A 23,449-nucleotide genomic window follows, 5' to 3' on the forward strand; every position below is an offset into this window, starting at 1 on the left:
TCACAACTCCGGAGTGGGAGGGGCCTAATTTCGTGCCTCAGTTGCGCAGTTAATTCTGACAGATTGTTCATGCTGCTTCACATGGAGGGTCCAGAGACTGTTTGAGGACTTCAAGAGGCTTGCTTTTCCCAAAACTAATCCCTAAGGGCAGGTAGGGCCACAGCAGGCTGCTGTGGCATGGTGCTGTAGTTTAATAACCGGTTGTAGACATTAGACTGCTCCGGTTTGGGCATTAAAGGGTTAATCTGGCTGAAACTTGGTGTGCAATCATATCGAAGCATTAGGCACATACTGTGAAAATTTCAAGAGATTTGGTTCATTTTTCACCGTTTTGTAAAATTGTGTGCGCTTTTTATTTCTTAAAGGCACAGTACCGTTTATTTCAATTTGTGTTTTTTATTGATTAAAGTGTTTTCCAAGCCTGCTTGTGTATAATACTAATCTGTTAAACATGTCTGACACTAAGGAAAGGCCTTGTTCTATGTGTTCAGAAGCCATGGTGGAACCCCCACTCAAAATGTGTCCCAAGTGCACTAATGTATCTATACACTTTAAAGATCATTTTGTGTCACTTAAAAATATAGCCCTAGATGATTCTTTGACTGAAGGTAATGAGGATAGTCCGCCTTCCTCTCCCCATGTGTCATCACCAGTTACGCCCGCTCAAGCGATACCTAGTACCTCTAGTGCATTGGCACCTATTACATTGCAACAACTAGCGACAGTCATGGATAATTCCCTTGCGGCCTTTCTATACAAACTGCCAGTTTTCCCTAAAAAGCACGATAGCTCTGTGTTAAGGACAGATGAGGAGCAGTCGGAAGCTTTGGGAGGTTTATCTGATGTACCCTCACAACACTCTGAAGTAGGGGCGAGGGATGTGATGTCTGAGGGAGAAATTTCTGACTCAGGAAAGGTTTCTCAGCGGGCAGAATCAGATTCACTAGCGTTTAAATTTAATTTGGAACACCTCCGCGTACTGCTTAGGGAGGTTTTATCAACTCTGGATGATTGTGACCCTATGGTGGTCCCAGAGAAATTGTGTAAAATGGACAAATATCTAGAAGCCCCTGTATACACTGATGCGTTTCCGATCCCTAAGAGGGTGGCGGATATTGTTGCTAGGGAGTGGGAGATACCAGGTGTACCCTTTGTTCCCCCCCCTATCTTTAAGAAAATGTTCCCCATAACTGATCCCAGGCGGGACGCGTGGCAGACGGTCCCTAAGGTAGAGGGGGCAGTTTCGACACTAGCCAAGCACACAACCATCCCAATTGAAGACAGTTGTGCTTTTAAAGATCCTATGGATAAAAAGTTAGAAGGTTTACTAAAGAAAATATTTGTTCAACAAGGTTTCCTTCTCCAACCGATTGCCTGCATTATTCCTGTAACTACTGCAGCGGCTTTTTGGTTTGAGGCTCTGGAGGAGTCGCTCCAGAGGGAGACTTCATATGACGAAGTCATGGATAGAATTAATGCTCTAAAACTGGCTAATTCTTTTATCACAGATGCCGCTTTGCAATTAGCTAAGTTAGTGGCGAAAAATTCTGGTTTCGCCATTATGGCGCGCAGAAAGCTTTGGCTCAAGTCATGGTCGGCCGACGTGTCGTCCAAATCAAAATTACTAAATATCCCTTTCAAGGGAAAGACCCTTTTTGGGCCCGAGTTGAAAGAGATTATTTCGGATATCACCGGGGGAAAGGGCCATGCTCTCCCGCAAGATAGGCCTTTTAAGGCTAAAAACAGGCTAATTTTCATTCCTTTCGCAACTTCAGGAGCGGTCCTGCTTCAACCTCTGCAACCGCAAAGCAAGAGGGTAACTCTTCACAGCCCAAGGCAACCTGGAAGCCTTTGCAGGGCTGGAACAAGGGTAAACAGGCCAAGAAGCCTGCAGCTGCTACTAAGACAGCATGAAGGGGTAGCCCCCGATCCGGATCTGGTAGGGGGCAGACTCTCTCTCTTCGCTCAGGCTTGGGCGAGGGATGTTCCCGATCCCTGGGCATTAGAGATCGTTACTCAGGGATATCTTCTAGAATTCAAGGACTCCCCTCCAAGGGGAAGGTTCCACATTTCTCGTCTGTCTACAGACCAGACAAACAAAGAGGCGTTCTTACGCTGTGTAGAAGATCTACTCAAGATGGGAGTAATATATCCAGTCCCAATTACAGAACAAGGACTGGGTTTTTACTCAAACCTGTTTGTGGTTCCCAAAAAGGAAGTAACTTTCAGGCCAATCCTGGATCTAAAAATTCTAAACAAATTCCTCAGAGTTCCATTATTCAAGATGGAGACCATTCGAACAATCTTACCTATGATCCAGGAAGGTCAATATATGACTACCGTGGATCTAAATGATGAGTACCTACATATTCCTATCCACAAAGATCATCATCAGTTCCTAAGGTTTGCTTTTCTGGACAAGCATTACCAGTTTGTGGCCCTTCCCTTCGGGTTGGCCACTGCTCCCAGAATTTTCACAAAAGTGCTAGGGTCCCTTCTGGCGGTACTAAGACCCCGGGGCATTGCAGTAGCACCTTATCTGGACGACATCTTAATACAGGCATCGTCTTTTCCCAGAGCCAAGGCTCATACGGAGATTGTTCTGGCCTTTCTAAGGTCTCACGGGTGGAAGGTGAACATTGAAAAAAGTTCTCTGTCCCCGCTCACAAGGGTTCCCTTTCTGGGAACATTAATAGACTCCGTAGAAATGAAAATATTTCTACAAATTTGATACTTTTGCTTCTTCGGAGGCTATTTTTGGTAGAAAGGTCTTACAGGCAGTGTTGCCTTCTGTTTAAGCACCTGCCTTGTCCCTCCCTTCATCCGTGTCCTATAGCTTTGGTATTGGTATCCCACAAGTAATGGATGAATCCGTGGACTGGATACACCTTACAAGAGAAAACAAAATTTGCTTACCTGATAAATTTATTTCTCTTGTGGTGTATCCAGTCCATGGCCCGCCCTGTCATTTTAAGGCAGGTGTTTTTTATTTTTAAACTACAGTCACCACTGCACCCTATAGTTTCTCCTTTCTCTTGCTTGTCTTCGGTCGAATGACTGGAGGTGGCAGTTAGGGGAGGAGCTATATAGACAGCTCTGCTGTGGGTGATCCTCTTGCAGCTTCCTGTTGGGAAGGAGAATATCCCACAATTAATAGATGAATCTGTGGACTGGATACACCACAAGAGAAATACATTTATCAGGTAAGCATAAATTTTTGTTTTTGTTCTTTATTAAGGAAGTTGATAATTTTAGGTATTAGGAGTCTAGTCCTCCTATTAAATATGTTATATTCATTTAAGAATTTCTTTTAATTGCTCCTGAGGTTTTTTCCTATTCTAGATGCTATCTATGATATGTTTGCCTAGAATGGTTTAAACCTGATTCCTTTTTGGGAATGTACTTATTTTCAGTATTTTTTCAATCTTGCCTTAAAAGAGCGTATTTACATACTGTTTTTTTTTTTCTTCTTAAATGGAAAGAGTCCACAGCTGCATTCATTACTTTTGGGAAATAAGAACCTAGCCACCAGGAGGAGGCAGAGACACCCCAGCCAAAGGCTTAAATACTCTTCCCACTCCCCTCATCCCTCAGTCATTCTTTGCCTTTTGTCCCAGGAGGTAGGCAGAGACGTGTCAGAGTTTTTATTTTTGTTTTTTGTCTCTTATGGAGGGTAGTACTCTTTGGCATGGGACAGGAGTTTTAAGTAGTCCTGTCAGTCTCTGTGAGGGCTTAGATGAAAGTTAGAGTTTCCGGCGAGAGTTTCTTCTGTGAAACCATTCCGACTCATGTTAACAGCTCCTCAAGCAATTGGCGCTGTTTAACTCAGCTGCCTGCTTTCTTCTCTCAAGTCCATGGCGGAGGCGATGCTACTATCCGTCACACTTGAAAGGCTGTGTTCCTGTTCCACGGCGTAGATTCCGGTAAGATTGTTTCATTTTACTTCATCATTGTACTGTAATGTGAATGTTTTCCCGAGAGGCTACCACCTTGCGGGTCTAACTAATATCATAAGGGTCTCAGTAAATCTCTTTTAGTATCTTGGAATCGAGGGTTAATATCTCCTGAGGGGGGTTTATTATCATGTATTTTATGTAATTCAACCTGCTTATGTGTGATGTTTTTGGGCTTGTGGTTTGGAACTTTTGAGGCCTTTGGAAATGACGCGGCCTTTTAGTTGGGCACGCTTTTTTGGACTGTACGGCTCACCTTGTGTTTGTGCGTGATTACAGGTCTGGTCATAGGAGGTGGTAAGTGCCCCAGGCATTGTGGGTGTCAGGTGCCGTTTTTGTTTTACTACTTTAGTCCATATTTATATTTTCTCTATCTAGTTATGGAGGATTCTGATGCTGAGACTGTGCTAATTTCAGATTCAGTTATGGGGGATTCTTATACTGAGACTATTTGGAATTCAGATTCTGTGTCCCGTGACGAATCCGGATTGGCCTCGTTGACACATGTCAACCAGTTTTTTGTTCCATATTCTATTTTAGAGCGCCAGGTTCCTCGGGCTCAGGGAATCAAGGGACTGCTGAGCCATCCGCCTCTGGGGGTCCTGTCCTCCGAAAGGTGAGTTCCCTACCAATACCTATTTCTACACGTGCGGGTAGCCCAGTTTTTGATTCCTCCATGCAGGGTGGCGTGTTTCTCCCCCCCCCCCCCCCTGGAGGTTGCAGCACGTTTTTGCTTCCACATAATGTTGACGATTGTCTGCAGAGTCCAGACATTTCTTTGAGAATGTGCTCATGCCCTATTGTCCCGGGCCTTCCGCCTCTACAGTTCCCGGCGGTTGCAACTGTCCCTGAGTGTTGTGCCTTTCGTTACAGGATTGCGCGCCTTTGTGTATTGCTCAGACATGTTTTCAGTTATTGAATGACCCTATCGTTGCGAGATACGGGGATTTTCAGTCTGCTAATTCGAATGGTGCACCTCATTAGACATGTGGGGAAGAGGTAATCTCCCGATTTGTCATTTGATTGAGATCTTTCCCAGTTTTTTGAAAGTAAGCGCTCTGTTTGGCTGGTCCTGCGGGCAGGCCTGTGTCTTTTTTGGGCGTTAACCTCTGTGTTGCCTTATATTTTATTTGTATCCGATGGGATGTCTTTTATTTGGTTTTGTTTCCTTCGGGAACCTTCTGGGATCGATATGCTTTGTTCTTCTTTGGAAGTTGTTTTGGACACATTAGTCTCATGTAATGTGTTTTCTTTTACAAGATATGCCGAGTCCACGGGTTTTATCCTTTACTTGTGGGATATTAACCTCCTGCTAACAGGAAGTGGCAAAGAGCACCACAGCATAGCTCTTTACATAGCTCCTCCCCTAACTCCTCCCCCCAGTCATTCTCTTTGCCTATGCTAGTAAAAGGAAGGGTAAAGTGATAGTGGTGATAAAAATGATAGTTTTAATTAATTCAATCAAGATGTTTTTTATTTTAAATGGTACCGGTGAGTACTATTTGACTCAGGGGGGATTTGGAAGATTTCCCCCTGAAATTGATGATCTTAGCGGCAGTTACTAAGATCAATTATGGTTCCCACAGATGTGAAGGTAATATGGGAAAAATCTTCAGTGTGGAGAACAGTCTAATCCAGCAAGCAGCATTTGAGGTATGTTTTCAGCCTTTTTATTTCTGAGGAGAGTTAATATATCAGAACTGGCTGATTGGGTTCCTCATAGTGGGAACAGGGTAAGCAGTAGTCCTATATGCAAAAGGGTGTTACTGTACTCCTGGGTGTTTGTTTTCTAATACTTATGCACTCAAAGTCAGCATATAATTAAAACACTGGGACATATTACTAAGTCTTTATTATATTGTTAAACAAAAGGGTGGCTTTTATTGTGTTTAAATTTCAGTGCAACCTCCATTGTGGGCGGGGCCTAGTTTACACTGAAGGAGATAGCAGACATTTGCTCCGGTTGGGCCCTATCTGTGTTCTGTACTATCAGGATTGGTGTTGATTCATTTGGCAGTGTTCTGGGGGCAGGTAGGAGCAGAGCAGGGTAGCAGAGCTTAAATGTTCCTCTAAAGTGTAAATTTCTATTCTTGCATTTGGGATGCAATAATTTTTGGCAACTCTGCATTTATATTCATAGTTTTTGAATGTTTATAGGCTACATAAGTGTGTTTGGAAAAAATTGTGAGCTTTTATTTCTTAAAGGCGCAGTGCCCGTTTTTTACTAAATTAATTTTTTCAATAAATAAAGTGTTTACCAACTGTTGTGGTTATTACTACTTTAACATGTCTGACATTGAGGAAACTCATTGCTCTATGTGTTTAGAAGCCATTGTGGAACCCCCTCTTACATTGTGTACCTCTTGTACTGATAGAGCCTTACACTGTACAGAACATATTTTAGGAAATGAAAGTGTGTCTAAGGATGATTCTCAGTCTGAAGAGAATCAGGATATGCCATCTAATTCTCCTCAAGTGTCCCAACCTTTAACACCCACACAAGTGACACCTAGTACATCTAGTGCGTCTAATTATTTTACTCTGCAAGATATGGCTGCAGTTATGTCAACTACCCTCACTGAGGTATTATCTAAACTGCCAGGTTTGCAGGGTAAACGCAGTAGGCCAGGTATTAACGTAAATACTGAACCCTCTGATGCTTTAGTAGCCATTTCCGATGTATCCTCACAATGCTCTGAATTGGGGGTTAGGGAATTATTGTCTGAGGGAGAACTTTCAGATTCAGGGAATGTTACCTCAGACAGATACGGACTTAGCGTCCTTTAAATTTAAACTTGAACACCTTCGCCTGTTGCTCAGGGAGATCCTAGCGACTCTGGATAATTGTGAACCTATTACAATTCCTCCAGAAAAATTATGTAAAATGGATAAATATCTAGAAGTTCCTACTTACACTGATGTTTTTCCGGTTCCCAAAAGAATTTCGGAAATTATTAAAAAGGAATGGGATAGACCAGGTATACCGTTCTCTCCCCCTCCTAATTTTAAGAAAATGTTTTCCATATCAGACACCATCAAGGATTCCTGGCCAACGGTCCCTAAGGTGGAGGGAGCAATATCTACTCTAGCTAAGCGTACAACTATACCTATTGAGGACAGTTGTTCTTTCAAAGACCCTATGGATAAAAAATTAGAGGGTCTTGTAAAGAAATTATTATGCCTTGTTCCAGTAACTACAGCGTCGGCTTTCTGGTTTGACGCCCTTAAGGAGTCTCTGAAAGTAGAGACACCCCCTAGACGACATTTTGGACAGAATTAAAGCTCTCAAATTAGCTAATTCTTTTATCACAGATGCTGCTTTCCAGATTACTAAATTAGCAGCAAAAAATGGAGGCTTTGCCATATTGGCGCGCAGAGCGCTATGTTTAAAATCGTGGTCTGCTGATGTATCGTCAAAGTCTAAACTGTTAACTATTCCTTTCAAGGGTAAGACCCTATTCGGCCCTGAATTGAAGGAAATCATTTCAGACATTACTGGAGGTAAGGGTCATGCCCTACCTCAAGACAAACCCCTTAAGATGAGGGGTAAACAAAATAATTTTCGTTCCTTTCAAAATTTCAAAGGAGTACCCTCTGCTTTCCCTTCCTCTACTAAACAGGAAGGAAATTTTGCTCAATCCAAGTCTGTCTGGAGACCTAACCAGACCTGGAATAAGGGTAAACAAGCCAAAAAGCCCACTGCTGCTACCAAGACAGCATGAAGGGGCAGCCCCCGATCCGGGACCGGATCTAGTAGGGGGCAGACTTTCTCTCTTTGCTCAGGCCTGGGCAAGAGATGTACAGGATCCCTGGGCATTAGAAATTGTGACCCAGGGGTATCAACTGGAATTCAAAAATTTTCCCCCAAGAGGGAGATTTCATCTTTCACGTTTGTCTGTAGACCAGACAAAAAGAGAGGCGTTCTTACACTGTGTAAAAGACCTCTATACCATGGGAATAATTTGTCCTGTTCCAAAACTGGATCAGGGACAGGGGTTTTTACTCAAACCTTTTCGTGGTTCCCAAAAAAGAGGGAACTTTCAGACCTATTTTAGATTTAAAATGTCTAAACAAATTACTGAGTCCCATCGTTCAAGATGGAGACTATATAAACAATCTTACCAATGATGCAGTAGGGTCAATACATGACCACCGTGGATCTAAAGGATGCATACCTTCACATTCCTATCCACAAGGATCATCATCAGTTTCTAAGGTTTGCTTTTCTGGACAAGCATTATCAGTCCGTGGCCCTTCCCTTCGGATTGGCCACAGCTCCCAGACTTTTCACAAAAGTGCTAGGGTCCCTTCTAGCGGTTCTCAGGCCGCGGGGCATAGCAGTGGCGCCCTATCTAGAAGATATCTTGATTCAGGCATCAAATCGTCATCTGACCAAATCTCACATGGACATTGGGCTGTCCTTCCTAAGGAAAGTGAAAGTGAATATAGAAAAGAGTTCACTTGTTCCACAAACAAGAGTTCCATTCTTGGGAACTCTGATAGACTCGGTAGACATGAAAATATTTCTGATGGAAGTCAGAAAATCAAAGATTCTAAATACTTGCCGAGCTCTTCAGTCCATTCCTCGGCCATCAGTCGCTCAGTGTATGAAGGTCATTGGATTAATGGTAGCAGCAATGGACATCGTCCCGTTTGCTCGCTTTCATCTCAGACCACTGCATCTGTGCATGCACAGACAGTGGAATGGGGATTATGCAAATTTATCTCCTCAGATAAATCTGGATCAAGAGACCAGAGACACTCTTCTTTGGTGGTTGTCACAGGATCATCTGTCCCAGGGAATGTGCTTCCGCAGGCCATCATGGGTTATAGTGACAATGGACGCCAGCCACTTGGGCTGGGGTGCAGTCTGTAATTCCCTGAAGGCTCAGGGAACTTGGACTCCGACGGAGTCTCAATTACCAATCAATATTCTGGAACTGAGAGCAATATTCAATGTGCTTCAGGCGTGGCCTCAGTTGGCACTGACCAAATTCATAAGATTCCAGTCGGACAATATCACGACTGTAGCATATATCAATAATCAGGGGGGAACAAGGAGTTCTCTTGCAATGATAGAGGTATCAAAGATAATCCGATGGGCAGAGAATCACTCTTGCCATCTATCAGCAATCTATATCCCAGGAGTAGAGAACTGGGAAGCGGATTTTCTAAGTCGTCAGACTTTTCATCCTGGGGAGTGGGAACTCCACATCCGGAGGTGTTTGCATCATTGACTCAACAATGGGGCTCACCAGAATTGGATCTAATGGCATCTCAACAGAATGCCAAACTTTTACGTTACGGGTCCAGGTCAAGGGATCCTCAGGATGTACTGATAGATGCTCTAGCAGTACCTTGGTCGTTCAACCTGGCTTATGCGTTTCCTCCTTTTCCTCTCCTACCCCGTGTGATTGCGAGAATCAAACAGGAGAGAGCTTCAGTAATTCTAATAGCGCCTGCGTGGCCACGCAGGACTTGGTATGCGGATCTAGTGGACATGTCGTCTCTACCTCCGTGGAAACTACCGTTGAGGCAGGACCTTCTCATTCAAGGTCCATTCAAACATCCAAATCTAACTTCTCTGCAGCTGACCGCCTGGAGATTGAACGCTTGATTTTATCAAAGCGGGGATTCTCTGAGTCGGTCATTGATACTCTGATTCAGGCTCGCAAGCCTGTCACTAGAAAGATTTACCATAAGATATGGCATAAATATCTTTATTGGTGCGAATCCAAGGGCTACTCATGGAGTAAGATTAGGATTCCTAGGATTTTGTCCTTTCTCCAAGGATTGGAGAAGGGGTTATCTGCTAGTTCTTTAAAAGGACAAATTTCTGCTTTGTCAGTTTTATTACACAAGCGCCTAGCGGATGTCCCAGACGCTCAGTCTTTTTGTCGGGCTTTAATCAGAATCAAGCCTGTTTTAAACCAGTTGCTCCCCCATGAAGTCTGAATTTAGTTCTTAATGTTCTTCAATGGGTTCCGTTTGAACCCATGCATTCCATAGATATTAAGCTGTTATCTTGGAAAGTGTTGTTTTAAGTTGCTATCTCTTCTGCTCGAAGAGTTTCTGAGCTTTCTGCATTACAATGTGATTCGCCTTATCTTTCATTCTGATAAGGTGGTTTTGCGTACTAAACCTGGATTTCTTCCTAAGGTTGTTTCAAATAAGAATATTAATCAGGAAATTGTTGTTCCTTCCTTGTGTCCTAATCCTTCTTCTAAGAAGGAACGTCTGTTACATAACTTGGACGTGGTTCGTGGCTTGAAGTTTTACTTACAAGCGACCAAGGATTTCCGTCAAACATCTTCTCTACTCATTGTTTATTCTGGAAAGCGTAGGGGTCAAAAAGCTATGGCTACCTCTCTTTCTTTTTGGCTGAAAAGCATCATCCGCCTGGCATATGAGACTGCTGGACAGCAGCCTCCTGAAAAGATTACGGCTCATTCTACTAGAGCTGTGGCTTCCACATGGGCTTTTAAAAACGATGCTTCTGTTGAACAGATTTGTAAGGCTGGGACTTGGTACTCCCTTCATACTTTTTCCAAATTTTCCAAATTTGATACATTTGCTTCTTCTTAGGCTATTTTTGGGAGAAAGGTTCTTCAAGCTGTGGTGCCTTCCGTTTAGGTTCCTGTCTTGTCCCTCCCTTTCATCCGTGTCCTAAAGCTTTGGTATTGGTATCCCACAAGTAAGGATGAAACCCGTGGACTCGGCATATCTTGTAAAAGAAAAGGAAATTTATGCTTACCTGATAAATTAATTTTTTTATGATATGCCGAGTCCACGGCCCACCCTGTCATTTTAAGACAGGATTTATTTTATTTTTCAAAACTTCAGTCACCTCTGCACATTTTAGCTTTTCCTTTCTCTTCCTATATTTCCGGTCGAATGACTGGGGGGAAGAGTCAGGGGAGGAGCTATGTAACAGCTCTGCTGTGGTGCTCTTTGCCACTTCCTGTTAGCGGGAGGTTAATATCCCACAAGTAAGGATGAAACCCGTGGACTCGGTATATCGTAAAAGAAATTAATTTATCAGGTAAGCATAAATTTCCTTTTTTTTTTCCCCCTATGAGGGAGAATTTTGCAGCTTGCCGGTTAGGACCCTAAGTGCAGGCTGGTCCTGTTGGGTTCGTTCGGTCTTGTGGGTGTTCAGACATGTGGCGCTGTTCTGCTCGGCTGGTACGGTAAAAGCGCAGAGTGCTCAGGTTATCATTGGTTTTCATGTTCAACTAAGCATTCGAGAGGACCTGTGGGTCCGTAGGGTGGGTAGGATTCTTTCAGTCCTTATAGCCTTCAATCATAGATGACCGTGTCAGAGGAAGATTTTCCGCTGCGTCACTCTATTTGACATCTGATATTTTCAGAACATAGTGTTTCTTCCCCCATGCGGTGGAGGGTTGGAGGGCTTAGTGCCCCATTGCCGCAGTTTGGCCTTCGTTTTTAGGCCTCTGGATTGCCCTTGTGGGCCTGATCCAACAGCTTGTATCAGATTAGGCTGTCTAGTCTGCTGAGGGTTTTCAGTTTAAAACCAGTGCAGCTCTTGGCACCTTGCAGGTGTGCGCATACGCTATTTATAGTGTATCTAGACACAGCTCTTACTCTTGACGTGTACTGTCTGTTTGAATGATGAGACCTTTTGGGTCTGCTTCCATTGTCCCAGAGTGAGTTGGATCTCGTTTTAGGGATCTGTATTCCGGATGAAATTTAGTTTCTCTGAAGCTGACTACTTGAAGATGGATGCTTTATTTTATCCAAGCGTGGATTTGGAATCGGTCATTGAGACCATGAATCAGGCTTGTAAGTCTGTGTCTAGGAAGATTTCCCCCTAAGACATGGCATAAAAAATAATACTGGTGTGAATCCAAGGGATACTCTTAAAAGGAGTAGAGTTCAGATTCTTAGAATTAGGTCTGTTCTCCAAAAAATAGCTGCCTTGTCTATTTTGCTACATGATCGTCTGGCGGAAATCCCAGACGTACATTTGTTCGGTCAGGCCTGTGTTCAAATCAGTTACTCCTTTCTTGGAGTCTTAATTTAGTTCTTAAGGTTCTTCAGAGTGCTCCGTTTGAGCCACTGCATTCCTTAGATATATTCTCTGCTCATAGAGTGTCAGTGCTCTCGGCTTTACAGTATGAGTCTCCTTACCTTATGTTCATTCGGATAAGGTGGGTTTACGTTCTAATTTAGGGTTTCTCCCTAAAGTGGTTTCAGATGGGAAAACTAATCAGGAGTTTGTTGTTCTTTACTTGTATCCTAATCCTTCCTTTTATGAGGAACGGCTTCTACACTATCTGGCCGTGGTACGTGCACTATGATTTTTCGTACAGGCATCTAAGAATATTGTCAGTCTCCTGTTTTACGAACAGGGACAGAAAGCTATGGCTGCTTCTTTTACTTTGTGGCTGAAGAGTATCATTTACTTTGCTTATGAGATTGTTGGTCAGCAGTCTCCCGAGGGACCTGATCACTGTACAAGATCTCTGGGTTCTAAACCTAATTTTCCAGGATTACAGCAAAGGTTTCAAATCAAAAGCCTACTCAAGGAAACTGGTTTTTTTTTTGGTTTTTTTTCTCACATTCAAAAAGACTTTCTGAATTGTATTGCTGTATTAGCTGTAGTTCAATTTTGGAACAAGGCCAATTATTTATTTTATTCCATCCTTTTCCATTATTCTGGTCTTAATGACTAATCAAATTTCTGAGTCCCTATTTTTAAAATGGTAAAAATCTAGAAAATTCAACCACTTATTCAACAAGGTCAATTTATGTCCACGTTTAATTTAAAGGATGCCTACCTAGACCATCTCCAGTATTTTAGATTTGACTTTTTTTGTGGCTCTTCCATTTGGTCTATCTTAAGCTCCCTGAATTTTTACAAAGGTTCTAGGAAGTCTCTTGTCTGTAACTAGAATTCATGTAGTTAGTGGCTATATACTTTGATGCCATATTGGTTCAGGCTCCATTTTTTTGCTTCAGCTGTATTTCATACCAACAGTCTACGGTTTCTTCACAGAAATGGTTGAATAATTAATTTTAAAGAGTTCTCTTTCTCATTAAACTAGAGTCTCTCTTATTGGTCATGGATTAGAGATGGGAAAACCTCATTTTTAGTTATAAAAAAAATATTTATGCTGTATTTTCTAAATTTATCAAATTTATTTGTAAAGTTGTTCTTTCCTGCTTCTGAAAGCCATGGTTTTAGCGGGCATTCTTTTAGAATTCCAAAAATTCTTCTTATTACAAGTTGTTTTGGATAATGACTTGTTCGTAACTCCTTTTTTCCGCTTTTCCTGTTTAATACTACAGGAAAATTGCGAAGTGTCTTGACATTACTTTGTAATGGTTTAATCAGTATATATCCAGTGTCTAAACCAATTTCTCCGGTTTTTTTTGTTTGTTTTATTTATTTTTATTTTTTTCCAAGCTTAACAGGTTCCTTTTTGAACCTGAATGCTTTGGACATTTATCTTCTGTCTTAGAAGTTTTTTTGCTACTGCAAGCTTTCTTGTGTTATTTTTATCGAAATTTAAGGGCTCAATAAATGTAAAAAAAATATCTATAGCTATCTCTAATTTCTTATTTTTTTACCCTTAAGTGATTTAAAAACCTCAATGAGGAGGTTATAGCTCACCTTCTTGTCCTAATCCAAAGAATGTGATCTCTTAATTTAGATATTGTAAGAGCATTAAAATTTCATTTTTAAATTCCAAAGGGTTTTTAGACAGTTCTGTAATTTGTTTGTCTCTTGGTCCATGTAAACGTCAGAGGGCCACATCCATTTTTAGTGTGGTGTTTTGTTTTTTTGGGTTTTTTTTTTTTTTTTTGCTACATCTCCTGATTTCCAAGGTTTACTTGGAGGCGGTATAGTCTGCTGTTTTTTTTTTTTTCCCCCCAAAACACTTTGCCCATTTTTCTATATCAGTGTTGTCTTTCAAGAATGAGGATTATATTGAATACATTTGCAAGGCAGCAGACTCTGGTAATTAGGTGCCTGCCTTTTCTGCCCAATTACTTTGGACTTCACAGCTTGGGTATTGGTTCCCAGGAGTAATGGCGTGTGGACTATCACACCTTTCACAGTGTTGGGAGTCCACGAGACCTGCCTATTTTTTTACTTTTTTTTTTTTCTTTTTTTTTTACTTTTTTTTTTTGGTGGTACTTCTAGTTTACCCCTTTTTACCCTGATTTGTCCTTTCCTACCTTTCTACTTCTCCTCCTTGGCTGTACGTCAGACTGAAATACCAGAGTGGTGGGAGGGATTAATCCTCAGAGTTTTGGGATTTTATTTTTATACCCTCCCTCTACTTTATGCACCTATATTGAAATTCAGTAATTTTCATCGACTACTGCAACTCCATCCTCTCTGGTCTCCCTAGCTGCCGCCTAGCTCCTTTACAATCCATAATGAATGCCTCTGCCAGGCTCATCTTCCTTACACGTCGCTCTTCATCTGCTGCACCTCTCTGCCAATCCATTCACTGGCTTCCTCTTGCCTCCAGGATTAAACATAAAATTCTCACTCTGATACACAAAGCCCTCAATTGCAGTACTGCCCCCTACATCTCAGACCTAGTCTCCAGATACTCTCCTTCCCGACCCCTTTTCTCCGCTCACAATCTCCTCTCATTACCTCCTCACATTCCCATTTTACAAGATTCCTCCAGACTGGCTCCCATCTTATGGAACTCTCTGCCTCGCTCCACAAGACTCTCCCCTAGTTTTAAAAGCTTCAAGTGCTCCCTGAAGACTACTATTCAGGGACACATACAACCTACACTAAACTTCCTATCTCCACTGCACTGCTATCCCCTTAAACCCCATAGCGTGTAAGCATATGAGCCCAAGCTGTTTGTAGTCGGCTCTTATGAAGGTGAACCGCAAACAGTGCAACTCTCGGCAGGACCCTCTACCCATTTGATCCCTGTAATTGTTTTTTATATACCACCTATGTTCATAGTGCTGCAGAACCTGTTACAGCTTTACAAATACCTGATAATAATAACCTGATAATAATTGAGCCTGCAAAAAAGTTTGCCCTAATGTGTATTTGGGTCCTTTACTAGTTTAAAGTTTTTTTTTGTGTTTTTTTTTTTTTTTTTTTTGGTTTGTTTTTTTTTTAACAAGCTTTTGCAGGGTTTTAGCCATCAACCTGCATTATTCTCTCAATCATCCAATTAACAAGATAAAACATTTATTTTTGTTCTTCAGCTTCTAAAAGTTTGTATGCAGTCTTGATTTTAATTATCATACGGCTTATTTTCTTCACAGGTAAAAGTTCTACGGATTCCGAATTTAATAACTATAATCCCCAGTAAGTTTTTTTTTTTTTTTATTTTTTTTAAACATTTACATGGCTCTATAGGTAGATAAAAGCAAAACCTCGCAAAAACCTTTTTAGTTACAACACATTAAATTAATTCTGTTCCTTTTACATTGTTGTCCAATGTGTTTTAGTCTTAACCTCTACAGAGGCGTTTTTGTTATAATATTTTTATATATATATATATATATATATATATATATATATATATATATATATATATATATATATATATATATATATATATATATATATATATTCACATATGACTCTGCTCTTTTACGTATTCAAACATTTATTCATAGTTCCAACGTTTCGGCCCTCACTTAGGCCTTTGTCAATAATATAATAGTCTGATCCCACTGAGTTAGGTCAGTCCAGCCTCGAAATACCATACTGTGTACAATATATTATAATTAGAGATCATTACTATTAAAGTTACTCTGCAGCTAGAAAATTCTTTATATTTAGACTAATAATAATAATCCAACAAGGTCCTTGCCAGCTGATGAGATTCCTGTATCAGTCAATAAATATGTACATTTGTTCTTGGCCAAACCATCCCATTAGGTGGATAATTCAAAAACCATGATAAAGGTCCCAGATAACCTCAGAGCTTAGACTCGCACACTCACTGGCAATAAGATTTACACAAGATTGGAGGAAAGCATGGACACATGACAAGATCACATGAATTGATCCAGAATTTACTAGTGTGAGAGGGCGTCAAACACTCATAGCATATAGCACAGACTCCGGTACAATAATCTCCTCAGCTCTCCGGATCTTCAAATTACATCTTCATATGAAGATCTGGAGATCTGAGGAGATTATTGTACCGGAGTCTGTGCTACATACTGCAGTGACTGAGAAGTGGAACTCAATGGTAATCACCACATCTATCTACTGTAAGGAAAGAGGGACCATAAAGATCTGTGTTTCCTGTTCTAAGAGAAGAGTATTACTGGACAACTCTAAGGATCCTGTCTGCCCAGTTTGCACTACGTTTTAGTGCTTCACTAAATGTGAGTATTATATCCAGTATACCGTTTAATTATACTCTACATAATTACGCTATGTGGTGCCTTCTCTACTCTTTTCTAGAATAACTTGGAAGTGGATGGCCTTATACCTTGAGGAGAGCTGCCTATCTGTGTGACATACATACGATTTGAATTGGACTATCCATATATTGTGTAGTTCCTATGTATTGATAGCACACATACTGTTGTATTATTGTAATATATAGACTGTAATGCAGAGCTTTCCAAACTTTTCATGTTGGTGACAGACTTTAGACCTACATCATTTTGCAACACCGTAATTCAGTTGTACTAGCAAACAGGAGGTTAAACTAACTTGGTTTAAGAGATATGGACAGATACATAAACTAAATAATAACAAAATGTATTTACAAGTAACAGTAAGTAAGTGTGCAAGAATTAAAAAAAAGTTTAACACCAATAGCTACTTAATATTTTAATGGGATGTATGAGGTTGATGAGATGAACACAGTTTCTGAATTGTTTGTGAAATATTAGATAAAGACACTCGCATTTAATCATCAAGCATTTTTAAGCTTCCATTTCCTATCCATATATCAAGAGCAGGAGCAGCAATGTACTACTGGGAGCTAGCTGCAAAAAAAAAAAACTTAAACATCTGACTGCAGCTCAGCTTTTAAGCTGCCACCCTTAGAGCTCTGCGACTCTGACTGCAAACACACTGCTGTCCCACTCACTGATTTTACATGCACAAGCTGATTGAGGAGACTACACGTGCAGTCAGGAGCCATTGTGCAGCCAAAGCCGCCAATGGGAATAGTTTCAGTTCCCGCTGAGCTGCGCCCATAGATTAAGATGATCTGTGACCCACTAGGTATCAATCACGTGTCAACCATGTGATATGCATAGCATGCAGGCAGAAAGTCAGAAACCAAAAAAAGTTTTTACATTGCAAACAATTTGTGTTGAAGCAGGGACACACCTACACACTGCTGCCGACACACAGTTTCTAAAGCACTGCTGTAATGGTTGATATAGGTATCTAAATTGATATTAGACACACATCTTCCTGTTTGTTTATATATACTAATCCATTTTGGTGTTAGCGCCCCTATCTACACCCTAGGGTGTTAGTATTATTGTGCACAATGTTATCTATATGGCTCACATGAATTAGAAGTGTCTTCTTGTTGTGAACAACTAATACAAATGCATGTGATAAGAGGCTGACTGTAGTGGCGTAGAAACAGGCAGAAATTTAGAGGTTTAAAGTTTATAAAGTATATTAATAGAACAATGTTGGTTGTGCAAAGCTGGGGAATGGGAAGTAAAGGTATTATCTATCTTTTTAAACAATAACTATTTTGGCTTTGTCTGTCCATTTTTAAATTACAGGAAAAGAGGACAAAACAAATAATGAAAGTATATTGCAAGGGTTTTTAACTACACATAGTGATATAATTAGTATGCCAATATCTGGAAAGTGCTCAGGGCGATTGATATCCAAAGTATAGTAAAACAGTGCCTATTAAAATGTATATCATATACAGTTTATCAAATAATGTTGTTTTCTCTTGTAAGGTGTATCCAGTCCACGGATTCATCCATTACTTGTGGGATATTCTCCTTCCCAACAGGAAGCTGCAAGAGAATCACCCACAGCAGAGCTGTCTATATAGCTCCTCCCCTAACTGCCACCTCCCAGTCATTCTCTTGCAGCTCTCGACAAGGGAAGCAGCTAGAGAGATGTGGTGCATTAATGTAGTTTATCTTCAATCAAAAGTTTATTTTCAAATGGTACCGGAGTTGTACTATTTTAGCTTCAGGCAGAAAGTTGAAGAAGAGTCTGCCTGTGGTCTTTGATGATCTTAGCAGGTTGTAACTAAGATCCATTGCTGTTCTCACACATAACTGTAGAGATGGGTAACTTCAGCTGGGGGAATAGCGTGCAGGGTCTCCTGCTCTGAGGTATGTGCAGTTTTAAATTTTTCTAGAGAAATGATAAGCTAGAAAATGCTGACAATACCAGATTTATTTAAGGTAAGCCTGATTACAGTGATTTAATAGCGACTGGTATCATGCTTGCTGTAAAGGGTAATATTTGTATTATTTACTCACATTACTGAATAGATATAACGTTTGCTTGAGGTGTATAAACGTTTATTTCATATTGGTGATAAAACTTTATTCTGGGGCCCAGTTTTTCCACATGGCTGACTAGATTTTGCCTAGGGATAGTTTTTTAAGGCCCTCTCACTGTGAGTACAGGTTGGGAGGGGCCTATTTTGCATTAGTTTTTGCAGCTTGAGACATCCAGCTTCCCTGAAGGAGTCCCCTGAACATATAGGACCTCTCTAAGGGGTTTTGTGCCTTCCAAAGTCGTTGTATGGGCAGGTAGGGCCACAGTAGAGCTGTGGCAGTTGGTTGTGACTGTTTAAAAACGTTTATCATTTTTTTTGATCCAGTTTTGAAACTAAGGGGTTAATCATCCATTTGCAAGTGGGTGCAATGCTCTTTCAGCCTATTATACACACTGTAAAAAAATCGTAAGATTTACTGCTTTTTTCACTGTTTTAGCAGTTTCTGTGATTGTTTTTTTCTCTTAAAGGCACAGTACCGTTTTTATTTTTTGCTTGTTCAGTTATTAAAGTGTTTTCCAAGCTTGCTGGTCTCATTACTAGTCGGTTTAAACATGTCTGACATAGAGGAAACTCATTGTTCATTATGTTTAGAAGCCATTGTGGAACCCCCTCTTAGAATGTGTACCAAATGCACTGATTTTACTATAGATTACAAAGACCATATTCTGGCTTTAAAAAATGTATCACCAGAAGAAATTGACAAGGAGGAAGTTATGCCGTCTAACTCTCCCCACGTGTCAGATCCCGCTCATGGGACGCCAAGTACATCTAGCGCGCCCATTGCGTACACCTTGCAAGACATGGCGGCAGTAATGAATCATACCCTTACAGAGGTATTATCTAAACTGCCAGGATTGCAAGGAAAGCGAGACAGCTCTGGGACTAGAATAAATACAGAGCTCTCTGACGCTTTAGTAGCTATCTCTGATACACCCTCACAATATAATGAAGCTGAAGCAGGGGAGCTTCAATATGTGGGTGATTTTTCTGATTCTGGGAAGATACTTCAATCTGATTCTGATATGTCTACATTTAAATTTAAGCTTAAACACCTCCGCGTATTGCTCAGGGAGGTTTTAGCAACTCTGGACGACTGTGACACTATTGTAGTAATATGTAGATTGGATAAATACTATGCAGTACCTACTTACACTGATGTTTTTCCAATCCCTAAAAGGTTTTCTGAAATTATTACTAAGGAATGGGATAGACCAGGTGTACCGTTCTCTCCCCCTCCTGTTTTTAAAAAGATGTTTCCTATAGACGCCGCTACACGGGACTTATGGCAGACGGTCCCTAAGGTGGAGCGAGCAGTTTCTACTCTAGCTAAGCGTACCACTATCCCTGTCGAGGACAGTTGTGCTTTTCTAGATCCAATGGATAAAAAAATTAGAGGGTTACCTTAAGAAAATTTTTATTCAACAAAGTTTTATTCTTCAGCCTCTTGCATGCATTGCCCCAGTCACTGCTGCCGCGGCTTTCTGGTTTGAGTCCCTAGAGGAGGCTCTACAGGTTGAAACCCCGTTGGAAGATTTTATTGACAAGCTTAGGGCCCTTAAGCTAGCCAATTCATTTGTTTCTGACGCCGTTGTTCATTTAACCAAGTTAACTGCTAAAAATTCAGGTTTCGCTATTCAGGCGCGTAGGGCGCTATGGCTTAAATCCTGGTCAGCTGACGTGACTTCAAAGTCTAAACTTCTCAACATTCCCTTCAAAGGACAGATCCTATTCGGGCCTGGACTGAAGGAGATCATTTCTGACATCACTGGAGGAAAAGGTCACGCCCTTCCTCAAGACAGGTTAAGGACTAAACAGTCTAATTTTCGGCCCTTTCGAAACTTCAAGAGTGGCGCAGCTTCAACTTCCTCTAACACAAAACAAGAGGGAACATTTGCCCAGTCTAAGCCGGTCTGGAGACCTAACCAGGCTTGGAACAAGGGGAAACAGGCCAAGAAGCCTGCTGCTGCCTCTAAGACGGCATGAAGGAGCAGCCCCCGATCCGGAAACGGATCTAGGAGGGGGCAGACTCTCTCTCTTCGCCCAGACTTGGGCAAGAGATGTCCAAGATCCCTGGGCATTGGAAATTGTGTCCAAGGGTTATCTTCTGGAATTCAAAACCTCTCCCCCAAAAGGGAGATTTCATCTCTCACTTTTATCTGCAAACCAGATATAGAGAGAAGCATTCTTACATTGTGTTCAAGACCTCCTAGTTATGGGAGTGATCCACCCAGTTCCGCAGGAGGAACAGGGACAGGGCTTTTATTCAAATTTGTTTGTTGTTCCCAAGAAAGAGGGAACATTCAGACCAATCTTAGATCTCAAGATCTTAAACAAATTTCTCAGAGTCCCATCCTTCAAGATGGAGACTATTCAAACCATCCTTCCTATGATCCAGGAGGGTCAATACAGGCACTACCAGTTTGTGGCTCTTCCCTTCAGGTTGGCCACAGCACCAATAATCTTTACAAAGGTTCTAGGGTCCCTTCTAGAGGTCCTTAGGCCGCGCTCTATAGCAGTAGCCCCTTACTCAGTGAACATGAAAAAAGTTCTCTATCCCCTCTCACAAGAGTTTCCTTCCTAGGAACTGATAGATTCTGTAGAAATGAAGATTTACCTGACAGAGGCCAGGTTGTCAAAACTTCTAAATTCCTGCCGTGTTCTTTATCTACTTCTCGCCCTTCAGTGGCTCAGTGTATGGAAGTAATCGGCTTAATGGTAGCGGCAATGGACATAGTGCCGTTTGCCCGCCTACATCTCAGACCGCTGCAACTCTGCATGCTCAGTCAGTGGAATGGGGATTACACAGATTTGTCCCCACTACTAAATCTGGATCAAGAGACCAGGGATTCTCTTCTCTGGTGGTTATCTTGGGTCCATCTGTCCAAGGGTATGACCTTCCGCAGGCCAGATTGGACAATAGTAATGACAGATGCAAGCCTTCTGGGCTGGGGTGCAGTCTGGAACTCCCTGAAGGCTCAGGGCTTGTGGACTCAGGAGGAGACACTCCTTCCGATAAACATTCTGGAACTAAGAGCGATATTCAATGCTCTTCAGGCTTGGCCTCAGCTAGCTGCGGTCAGGTTCATCAGATTTCAGTCGGACAACATCACGACTGTAGCTTACATCAACCATCAAGGGGGAATAAGGAGTTCCCTAGCAATGTTGGAGGTTTCAAAAATAATTCTATGGGCAGAGGTTCACTCTTGCCATCTATCAGCTATCCATATCCCAGGAGTAGAGAACTGGGAGGCGGATTTTCTAAGTCGACAGACTTTTCATCCGGGGGAGTGGGAACTCATGGCCACGCAGGACTTGGTATGCAGATCTGGTGGACATGTCATCCTTTCCACCTTGGACTCTGCCGCTGAGGCAGAATCTTCTACTTCAAGGTCCCTTCAAACATCCAAATCTAATTTCTCTGCGTCTGACTGCTTGGAGATTAAACGCTTGATTTTGTCAAAACGTGGTTTTTCCGAGTCGGTCATTGATACCTTAATTCAGGCTCGAAAGCCTGTCACCAGGAAAATCTATCATAAGATATGGTGTAAATATCTGCATTGGTGTGAATCCAAGGGTTACTCATGGAGTAAAGTCAGGATTCCCAGGATATTGTCTTTTCTCCAAGAAGGATTGGAGAAGGGATTGTCAGCTAGTTCCTTAAAGGGACATATTTCTGCTCTGTCCTTTTGCACAAGCGTCTGGCGGATGTTCCAGACGTTCAGGCGTTTTGTCAGGCTTTAGTTAGAATCAAGCCTGTGTTTAAACCTGTTGCTCCGCCATGGAGTTTAAATTTAGTTCTTAAAATTCTTCAAGGGGTTCTGTTTGAACCTCTGCATTCCATAGATATCAAGCTTTTATCTTGGATAGTTCTGTTCTTGGTAGCTATCTCTTCGGCTCGAAGAGTTTCAGAGTTATCTGCCTTGCAGTGTGATTCCCCTTATCTGATCTTCCATGCAGATAAGGTAGTTTTGCGTACCAAACCTGGGTTTCTTCCTAAGGTGGTATCCAATAAGAATATCAATCAAGAGATTGTTGTTCCGTCAATGTGTACTAATCCTTCTTCAAAGAAGGAACGTCTATTACACAATCTTGATGTGGTTCGTGCTTTAAAGTTTTATTTACAAGCTACTAAAGATTTTTGTCAAACATCTGCATTGTGTGTTGTCTACTCTGGACAGAGGAAAGGCCAAAAGGCTTCAGCAACTTCTTTCCTTTTGGTTAATAAGTATAATCCGCTTAGCTTATGAGACTGCTGGCCAACAGCCTCCTGTAGGAATTACAGCTCATTCCACTAGAGCGGTGGCTTCTACATGGGCCTTTAAAAATGAGGCTTCTGTTGAACAGATTTATAAGGCGGCAATTGGTCTTCGCTTCATACTTTTTCTAAATTCTACAAATTTGATACTTTTGCTTCTTCTGAGGCTATTTTTGGGAGAAAGGTCTTACAGGCAGTGGTGCCTTCCGTTTAAGCGCCTGCCTTGTCCCTCCCTTCATCCGTGTCCTATAGCTTTGGTATTGGTATCCCACAAGTAATGGATGAATCCGTGGACTGGATACACCTTACAAGAGAAAACAAAATTTATGCTTACCTGAAAAATTTATTTCTTTTGTGGTGTATCCAGTCCATGGCCCGCCCTGTCACTTTAAGGCAGGTGTTTTTTAATTTTTAAACTAGTCACCACTGCACCCTATAATTACTCCTTTCTCTTGCTTGTCTTCGGTCGAATGACTGACTGGGAGGTGGCAGTTAGGGGAGGAGCTATATAGACAGCTCTGCTGTGGGTGATCCTCTTGCAGCTTCCTTCCTGTTGGGAAGGAGAATATCCCACAAGTAATGGATGAATCCGTGGACTGGATACACCACAAGAGAAAATAAATTTATCAGGTAAGCATACATTTTTTTTTTAACTCGTCATGTTAAATGGGCATTTTTGTGTTGAAAGTTTTGAATGCCTCTTCCTCAATTAAAATATATACTTTAAAATGTATATCAATCTATAAATATTTTTTTTTTCTCCCTAAAAG

At 41.4% G+C, this 23,449-nt stretch overlaps 1 protein-coding gene across 1 annotated transcript in view; it reads left to right on the top strand.

Annotated features, from left to right (window-relative positions):
• The window catches only part of GTSF1 (gametocyte specific factor 1), a 425,087-nt gene that overhangs the window by 213,029 nt on the left and 188,609 nt on the right, over positions 1 to 23,449 (top strand). The window contains exon 7 of the mRNA XM_053708268.1: positions 15,228 to 15,270. Coding sequence (XP_053564243.1) covers positions 15,228 to 15,270 — 43 coding nt within the window. The remainder of the gene's footprint in view (positions 1 to 15,227; positions 15,271 to 23,449) is intronic.

Source organism: Bombina bombina, chromosome 3 (genome assembly GCF_027579735.1).
Source record: "Bombina bombina isolate aBomBom1 chromosome 3, aBomBom1.pri, whole genome shotgun sequence".
NCBI lineage: Eukaryota > Metazoa > Chordata > Amphibia > Anura > Bombinatoridae > Bombina > Bombina bombina.